The sequence below is a fragment of the Haliotis rubra genome, unplaced genomic scaffold (genome assembly GCF_003918875.1).
Source record: "Haliotis rubra isolate DU_JTF1 unplaced genomic scaffold, ASM391887v1 Scf152, whole genome shotgun sequence".
NCBI lineage: Eukaryota > Metazoa > Mollusca > Gastropoda > Lepetellida > Haliotidae > Haliotis > Haliotis rubra.
The window spans coordinates 1-9,511 of NW_025765470.1; the positions used below are offsets into that span (position 1 = coordinate 1).

General features: G+C 41.8%; 1 protein-coding gene across 2 annotated transcripts; it reads left to right on the forward strand.

The window, feature by feature from the left end:
• The first annotated feature begins 5,564 nt into the window (after positions 1-5,564).
• On the forward strand, positions 5,565-8,909 carry LOC124270472. 2 transcript variants are annotated; one of them, XR_006896809.1, is made up of 4 exons: positions 5,565-5,601; positions 5,969-6,083; positions 7,816-7,989; positions 8,582-8,909. XR_006896809.1 is itself a non-coding variant. In XM_046705473.1 (3 exons), exons 1-3 carry the CDS (start codon positions 5,937-5,939, stop codon positions 8,702-8,704), a joined length of 444 nt encoding a protein of 147 aa, XP_046561429.1. In that variant the 5' UTR covers positions 5,915-5,936; the 3' UTR covers positions 8,705-8,909. The 2 variants fall into 2 exon arrangements, 1 of the variants encoding a protein (XP_046561429.1); XM_046705473.1 differs by lacking the exon at positions 5,565-5,601 and having other exon boundaries at positions 5,915-6,083.
• Positions 8,910-9,511: the final 602 nt, after the last annotated feature.

The following is a 9,511-nucleotide window of genomic DNA, read 5'->3' on the forward strand; positions in this document are numbered from 1 at the left end:
ATGTGCCTCCTTTAAAGGAACTTTTACTTAAGATGTACATGGTGTAAACACAATACTTAATCATGAGTATGAGTGGAGTCGTTGGAACACACGAAGGGACTACTGGGAAAACAAGATGATTTCCTCTCATGGGCAGCATTCAATGCACTAACAGACCCTCCAACAACAATTGTGCTTATGCCACTGTTTCTAGAATGCACACTCTGTTGCATTCATTGAATGTGGTAAAGAAGGCTGTAGAGCAGTTACATCCAGGTCAGCTCCTGTGCTTACCGTGGATCAACCACTGTATGCAATTGCTAAAACAATCCTATGGAACTTTCGAGAATCATATGGGTGAAGTTTGGTAGACTGCATATTTAAATAACTGCGTTCAGGATCCCTTGAAGGAAGTGGATGAACAACTGCAATTTGCGTAGCTGAGTTGGGTTGTTGGATTCCTTCATCAAGAGTACCCACCTTGCTAGATCAAGACATGTCCATCAGATCACATCCGCTACACTCTTCCTCCTACAACAACAGGCATATGCTCACTATCAGGAAACAGAACCAACTAAAGACGACCTTTGACTTTAGAACCTGGTGTGATGCAAAGTCTGCTTCCCAACTACAGTTTTGCTATTGGTCCCTTTGTTCTTGAACTTGAACTTGCATATTGTGCCTGGTGGGTGCAATTCGGAAAGCAGATTTCCAAAAGTATGTAGCAACACTTGTCAGAGTAATACCATGGGTCTTTATCTATGCACGATGGCTTTCAGTTCACATAAGAAACATGTCTTCCTTATTAGTGGGACACTCAGCACTGTCCAACAAATTTTGTTCCTGTGGATTTGTAGCACATAAAACTAAACGACCATTCTCTGAGCACTATGGCACAAGATCAGACTCATGAAAGGTGATGGAGCTGTGGTTGACTGACAGAAACCCATCAGGATGGCTGGTTACAGAGATTCTTGAGAGGCATACAGGACCAGAAGTGTCTAAAATGATTCAAGAATTCAATTAAATATGAGAGTTTTGTGAAAGAAAGGTTCATTGACAGAAAACCAATAAAGGAATCAATAACAAAGAACAAGCTGTCACTGTTTTCAAGACGGAAGGCTCTTCCTCCTATGAAGACTCACTTTGCATTGTGGGCGATTGTGCTCTGTTTATCAGGCTGTACATAGCACGTCTAACAAGAGAAGGAAACTTAAAGATTTCTTCGAGCATGAAAATCAACCATGACCTCTCCTTTATTGTCCAAGATTGAGAAATTAGATCTCGTAACAAAGCAGACCTTCTTGTACAACTTGAATATGTATGATCCCCAGGAGTTGAGATTGATAATACGACGTGCCGTTGAGATTGACATCCAGTGATCGAGGGAAAACAAAGCGCCTTTGAGCAGCTGAGCTGGATATCGGCGCTATAATTTGTATGTATGTATGTATGTATGTATGTATGTATGTATGTATGTGCGTGCGTGCGTGTGCGTTCGTGCGTGCGTGCGTGTGTTTCTGCAAAGCTGACCATGACTTTTGCATTGCTAGCTGAACAGGTTACGTCAACATAATTGGAAGGATAATAAATTGACAGCACCCTTGAGAAGCTGCTGACAGAAGAGTTCATGAGGAAGCCGACACCCGTCTTGTATTGCACATATCTGCTGCTTCACATGGTGGGCACAAAATGGTGCTGATTAGGACTGAAGATATTGACATTGTGCTCGGTCATTGATAATGATATCATTTCTTGAGGTTGGATGCCATAATCTTGAAAAATGTCCACTCTTGTTAATGTCATACCACCATAATTATCAGCACTATTAAATGAGTCATGTTTGCTTATCTGAATAAATTAAAGATTTTCGTTCTTTTGCGTTTAGATTTGCCATTACATTTTTATTATTCAATTTTTGCCATGCTTACCTCTCTAAATAAACAATGTTTGTTCCTTTCGCCATTAAATTGATTCTTGAGGGTCGGTTTATCCAGATAGTAAGTTAAACTGAGGTTTGGTTAAGTTTCTTTGCCATGGTCAGTGGTAGAATGGTGGTGCTATGAAAGGTATGAGGCACGGCGTCCGCTCGTCACGCTGAAGACCCGGGTTCGATTCCCAACATGGTTACAATGGTCCCATTTCTGGTGCCCCCCGCCGTCATTTTGCTAAAATATTTCTAAAAGGGGCATTAAACCATACTCACTCACTCACTCACTCTTTCCATGCGTATATATGCTTTTGTGTAGTACGCTCACCTCACATATCCCCGTTCCAGCAGCAAAGGTGACAAAACCAGTCGGACTATTTGTTCCATAATAGGGAGACATCATATTAAGCATGAAGTAGGCTATGTCATTGTTCAGCCAAAGTTAGAATCAGTGCACACATTTTGTAGGCATCTTTATCAGGACTCTCACTGATGCTTTCAGTAATCCAGTGCCTTGGAGACGTTTCCAGCATCCAAAACACAACCATGAACATGACGTCATCAAACTATGCCGACGTCGTCACCTATTCATGTGTAGATGGGTACAAGTATATTGGTGGGGAGAACACAAGCGTGTGTCAAGCATCTGGCACGTGGAGTGGAGCAAGTATTGTCTGCACAGGTAAAGTTTCAGGACGTGAGCTTAAATTAGGTACCGATGTCCACATAGTTAAGGTAAATACCGGATTCAAACAGGACAGCGTTGGGTGGGATGGGATGGGAGGGGCGCTAGATTCACTGCTGGACAGTGTGTGTTGTGTGTGTGTATTGAGAGGGGTGTGTGTTCCCAGCCAGCTCAAAGCAGAAAGTTAGGATCAGGGGTTGGCATAATTTGAGACGGCACCATCATGGATAATGCAGATGTTCACGTTAAGTTCATACCTGTCTCCACTGGCGGCCGTAAGGTACAACCACAAAGTACCAATCTACAGGTGGTGTAAGGAACACTGGATTGGGTGTCCCACTCTGAACACACAAGGAATGATAATCCTGTCATGGTTTCCAGATTACACAGCCACAGGTCAGACCCTCGCCCAATTCTTTAACGCGACAAGAAGGGAAATGACCCATATTTCCAACATTATACAGTGATGAAATAGCAGCTTGGTTCAGATATTTCTTCGATGTGAACACTAGTGAATTTATTGTGAAAAACTGTAAACATTTTGTTACTTCATATCTTTCTTTAAAAATGGAAAAATCTGAAACTTCCTTGTGAACACTGAACACTGAATTAGTTTTATTGTCATATGTTCGCATATGGAATGAAGGATGAACCAAGCTGATGGCCAAGATACCTTCCGCCAAGTCCCTCCCTGTATCGAGACAGACAGAAACTACTGCCACCACTCGCCACGAGCTGGCACAACATCCACCTAGATGGTTCCTGACGGCGAACATCTTCCAGTGAAGACTTTATCGAGACAGACAATAACTACTGTCACCACTCGCCACGAGCTGGGACAACATCCACCTTAGATGGTTCCTGACGGCGAACATCTTCCAGTGAAGACTTTATCGAGAAAGACAGAAACTACTACCACCGGTCGCCACGTGCTAGCACAACATCCACCTAGATGGTTCCTGACAGCGAACATCTTCCAGTGAAGACTTTAACCTGGAGGAAGATGGGGCCAAAGACAGCCTGGGTGATCTAAGTGAAGCAACCACCTGTTACTGCGATGGAACCTCCAAGCTTGTCCACATTGTTCTACCAACTCTAGACTCAACAAGGTGGAGGCTGTCATGGTCTCACTCGTCTATGCCCACCTTCCAGACAGACAGACAACATAACAGAAGCGACAAAACCCTTTCCACATTCATAAGAAACCTCTGCTAAAAGCAGAGTCGATTGTACAATTGTGACTATATCATGAGTATATATTTGTTTCAGGAGTATTACAGCTGTACGGTGTTGTTTGTAAACAAATCGAGTCTGGACCAGAGTCAAATTGCGTCAATCCAGTGACTATCACCATGGCATAGCATGTGTTTATGAATCACTATGAAATAGTGAACATAACCGGTCACGAAAAGGTGAGCCTATTCTGCCCCACCGGTGGCACCCGTCATAAACCTACGCAAAGTCTAGTCAATTGTTCACCTGCAATAATTCGGGAACGAATGGCACCAGTCAAAAGATGGAATTGCATCGGAGATATGTTTTTGTCACAGATGCATCACATTTCGAAATGTCCTCCACATGTCTACCATACAACTTTTTGAAAGCTTCACTGAGACCTTGAATGTTGTAGCCTTGGTCGAACACCGTCTGTGCAAGAGTGGTATGACGCTCTTTGAAATCTTGGTAAAATCAGCATGCTCGAATGTATCTTAAAAGTTGACAGAAATGTGAACAAACACCAAAGGCTGGAGCTGTTTGAATACTGTCATACAGCCTTGTGGAGAGTGTTTTGTCACTCTGAATCTTTATGCAGAGATCTAAATATGAAGCAGTTGATGCGATCTCACCTGTCTCCTTAATTTCAAGTTCAGGGGGGTATATCAGTGGAAGGGAATTGGCTATGTGATGGTTATTGAACGATATCAAATATAAGACCGATTCTTCCAAGCCGTGAAAGAAGAGCCACGTCCACAACACTCCCTATCGTGTGTCTTTATGGAGACGTTCCGACTACTAAGTTGGAAGTGTGTTACCTTATATTTCACTCAGTGCCTGTGGAGGATGTCAAGAGCCGTCAGCTGGACTCAGACAGCTGTATCGTCAAGATAATAGTGTTCACCGCCTTGTAAGAAGAGCTGCAGCTTTGCCCCGTCTTATATCAAAGATGGTAGATGTGTGTACTGAGACATTGACTAATTGCCCCACACTTGTAGACGATGCGTCTCGTTTTGCAGACTATGTCACTCTGCTATGGGTAGAGGGATCACTGCCTCGTCATTCTTGGAATCACATTCACACAGGGGGCCCAAGAGGCATTAGCCATGTTGAGGGGAGGGGGCGGGGAGGACGTCCATGAGACTACCTGATACAATGTATGTACCATTGGTGTCATTCATTTCTTGTATAAACATTTGAAAAAGAAACAAGGAGGTTTATGCAGTGTTGAAGACTATAGACAGGACTGATATCACGACTGGGGTGTAGTGAACCGATTTGGAGCTGGCTGGGGACGAGGCGCTTGTTACACCATTCAGTGACAATAACAAGCAAACTGAAAATCGTTGACAAGTAATTGTTGGCGTTGAGTAACTACTTACTTTAAAAACGGTAGGTGGTCTGTAATTCCAAGTTTCCATGAGATTTTTTCTAGATAGTCTAGATTTGTCATTGTCAGAGAAATGTAACAACAACATACGACAGGTCAACTCCTCAGAAAAAGTTCAATGAGGTCAAAACAGTGTTAAGATGGCCCCTTGAATGCCGCCATAGCATGTTCTCAATATTGTAGCATTTTTGCGGCGCATCGGTAAGAGAAATCGACAAATATCGCAATATATATTTACACTGTACCTTTCCAACCTAATGGCTAACATTTTCATTTTTACAAAATGTAGCGAGGTTATGTTACCACATATATACATGTTCGTGCTTTCTTCTGTCTCTACAGAATGGGAGGAGTGGGGTTGGAAGATACTGGACTTCGTCTGAGTACAACCAGCGAACCTGGGTAACATTTCAGTATCTTCGCTCTTAAAGAGTGTCAGTTCCCCTGACGACAAGATTAGCGTGTACCGTTACTTGCATGTGCATCGAGTTGGCGTCTCAGAAAACTCTGGACCTATATGAAGTTGACTTTCTTCCATCTGATTTCATCTGATTTATTTATAAGGTTTAAAGAGGTACCATCGTGAGAGTATTATCATTTACCCTAGGTTATGACATTTGGTACAGGAGTATTTTTTAGAAAGGCTCAACATCAAGTAACATTAGTTGCGTCACATACCTTATTTTGCAAACGATGTCACCGCCTAAGGATTTTGAAAATAAAATACCACTTGTAATATGTTCACTAGTGATATGTGTGTTTTCAACAGTTTTCTTGCAACGGAGATTCTGGGAGAGTTTGATGTTTACCCAAGTTACGGAGATCTAGAAGGGAGCTGGGCTCCACTGAAGAAAGACTGTCCAAGCGGGAAAGAATGGATTCAGGTAAGCTTAATGTTACTACTGTGGTAAGTTTAAGTATTGTAGTAATACTGCATACAGCGAGTTCATATACTGGCCGTCCGACCACAGTCCAGGAAAATCATTGACGGTAAAGTAAACTCCTTGTCAAAGACCATTCATTATTCAAAGTCACGATTCAACTCAGCCGTGACGGCAACGCCATTGACTGTTGATGATAAAATACACGGTAATTGAATTAAGGAAAGAAAAGGTGTTAAATATGATTAGGGTTTATTTAACCACCCCTCATTCATATGACAGATCAGTGGCTGGGTTCTCAATGAAGACTTGGTCAAGAATGAACATGGTGGGTCATTTGTTACTATATAATCGCCAGCATAACTTCAACTGAAATCAATGATACGCTCAACTGAAAGGTATGCTTTGCTTTTATGTTCAGAAATTGAGGGGACGTTCGTCAACGCTGGGATTTCGTGTTTAGTCAAATAATACTCGTTTCTCGAAATCCGGTTGTTTCGACGTTTTCAGCATGTGAGTGAAAAATGTATTACGCTGCTTCTAGCTTTATCCCAGTTACATCACGTCTGGTGAGATCTGCACACACGGTACCCAGCTGAGAAACCGAACCCGGGTCTTCGGCGTGACGAGCGAACGCTTTAATCACTAGGCTACCCCGCTCGCCCTTTTCAGTGACAGTTATTTGGGTCGTGTTTGTTCACGGGAATGTATTATAATGTATAATCTCCAAAAAAGTAGGGGAACCTGAACTTTCAATTTGGATAGGGAATATAAGTGTAACAAACTTTTCAAAGACAGACATCTTGTGAACGCACCGCCATTTCTCTTATCACCAACCCTAAACACAACGCATGGGATGCACGTGCACAACGCAGTAGCCCCATACACGTGCCATTGTAGACCATTAATTTTGACAATCATCTGGCATCATATGTAAGTATTCGTTTCGAGACGTTTTCTTTTGTTTGAAAATGAAAATCGTACACATGCAAATTTCACGTCATACACCAATTATCTTTCAAGAGCGATTACTGTACAAACAACTATGATCATAAGGAAGTGCAAGTGGTGATGCACTCTCAAAACATTCATTATTATTATATCAACACTGATTGACTCCGATATATCTCCCAAGTGTTTCAACCGTAAATTGAAAACGAAGTTCCCCTACTTTTTTATGAGTATATATGTTACAGTTAGATTGTGAAATCAGTCATTTCGTGAAATGACAAAAAATTTCAGTCATTTCGTGAAATGACTAAGAGGATCAGCCATTTCGCTATTGGCTAATAAGTAGGTTGGACGTTTCCATCTAATTTGATGTAAATGTGCTTGATAACGACTGTCAATGTTCGTGATGCACGAAACAAATCACCAAGACGCATTTTGTGGCCCCGACTCTCAGAAACACAAAACACATGTCTTAGTCGGATACATGGGAAAGATCGTGCGAAAAATCAGTATAAATGGCCTGTCCAACACTGCAATATCACTGCACATAAAGTCACACAGTCAATGTCAAGGTTAATGCCAAGGTTAACTCCATGAAAGAGAAGGAGCAGTAGGGATAGTTGAATGGCTGACCCTCTTAGTTATTTCACGAAATGACTGAAATATTTAGTCATTTTACGAAATGACTGATTTCACAATCTGACTGTAACATATATTCAGGTCCTACCACCTGAACCCATGTCTGAAACAGCGTTGAAGCCGTATTGCCGATGCCATGTTGCAGGTGCAGTTTGCGGAGTCCCTGTACATACATCGTGTGGACATCTACGAGACTAACGTCGCCGGGTTGGTGAAGACTGTGTCGGTGGGGAAGAACAACGGTACATGGAGCAGTGTTTGGACAGCTTCGTCAGTGTCAGTGATTACACACAGCAGAATCTTCTCTCCAGAATTCACGGTAACCCTGTCACAAATGGTATAATGATCTCACAGCACGTTCAAAAAGACATGGGCAATAGATTTTCAAAAGAGAGAATCCACGAGGGAAGGAGTGCTACAACTAAAAATCCCCATCGATCCGCGAGTTTCCTCAAACTCAAAAACATCTGCACTACTACTACTACTACTACTACTACCCGTGAAAATCCGGGTTAGAATTGATCTTCAGTAACCCAGGCTTGTCGTAAGAGGCGACTAACTGACTTGGTTGACACATGTCATCGTATCCAAATTAATCCCAATGCTAATTATGCTGATCACTGGATTGTCTGGTCCAGACTCGATCATATATAGAACCGCCGTCATATAGCTGGAATATTGCTCAGTGTGGCGTTAACGAATATATACTGGACAAAAATAGTTAGGGATATATGTAAATTTTGAAATTATGAATAATGATCTATTTATACATTGACACACTAATAAAATATAAATCATAAAAATACTAATATCCCTAACTTATTTTGTCCAGTATAGATACTTCGTTACTGTCGTTTTGGTGGAATGTTATATCTCCCATGTATGACCAGACAGTTGGCGTTGTCTTGCAGACGCCGATATTCTCGTCCGACCGAGTCATGATTGAAACAGATTGTGCCCTGTCTTCAAAATGGGTGGAATTCGATTCCATCAAGATATTTGGACTCAAATCCCCACCGCAGACCTCACGATAATCAGACTTCTCGAGAGCTCGGCATTTACAATTCCATTTGGATGTATGGATTTACTGACAAGTCTGTTATTGAACTGTTGAGCGTGGTCGATATGTATGGTAAGAGGAACATCTATGTCAGGCCCGTGTTAAGTTGTTTTATTGAACACATAAACTTAAAGCAATTGTGTTTAATACGGATTTTAATAAATCAATTTTTCTTGAAACCTGCGAAATTTAGGTTTTTATTTCTGCAAGAAAATTCTGTCAGCTACATATCTGACACAAATGCCAGGTCCGATCAGGTTTAGTAGAATAGAATAGAATAGAATAATACTTTAATGCCTTTTCAGGAATTTGTGTTACATCAGCAGAGCTACTGACACATTAGAGAGATACCAAACATATTTACATAAATTCTTTGATTTAGGTATCTTCACTTTTGTTTAAGAGAGATATGGTACTTGGAATAAAGGATGTACGAGCTCTCTTAGTTTTCACAATTGGAACTTTGTAGCGGCGGCCTGAAGGGAGGAGGCTGTATTCCGAATTTAAGTAGTGAGTACGGTCAGATATGATTTTGACAGCTTGATTCACGATATGCCGCTCCTCAGGTCATTCAAGCTGAAGGAGGTGATGTGAGGTGAAATTGGGTTTAACGTCGTGCTTGAGAATATTTCGCTCATATGACGACGTGCATGCGTGTGTATGTGTATGTGCGGCTGCTTGTACTAGCCCAGACCTAAGCTGGTTTTATAGTGCTAGCTCACTGAGATACCACGCCGCAGTGAAGCATGAATACCCCACTCAGACACATTATACTGACTCC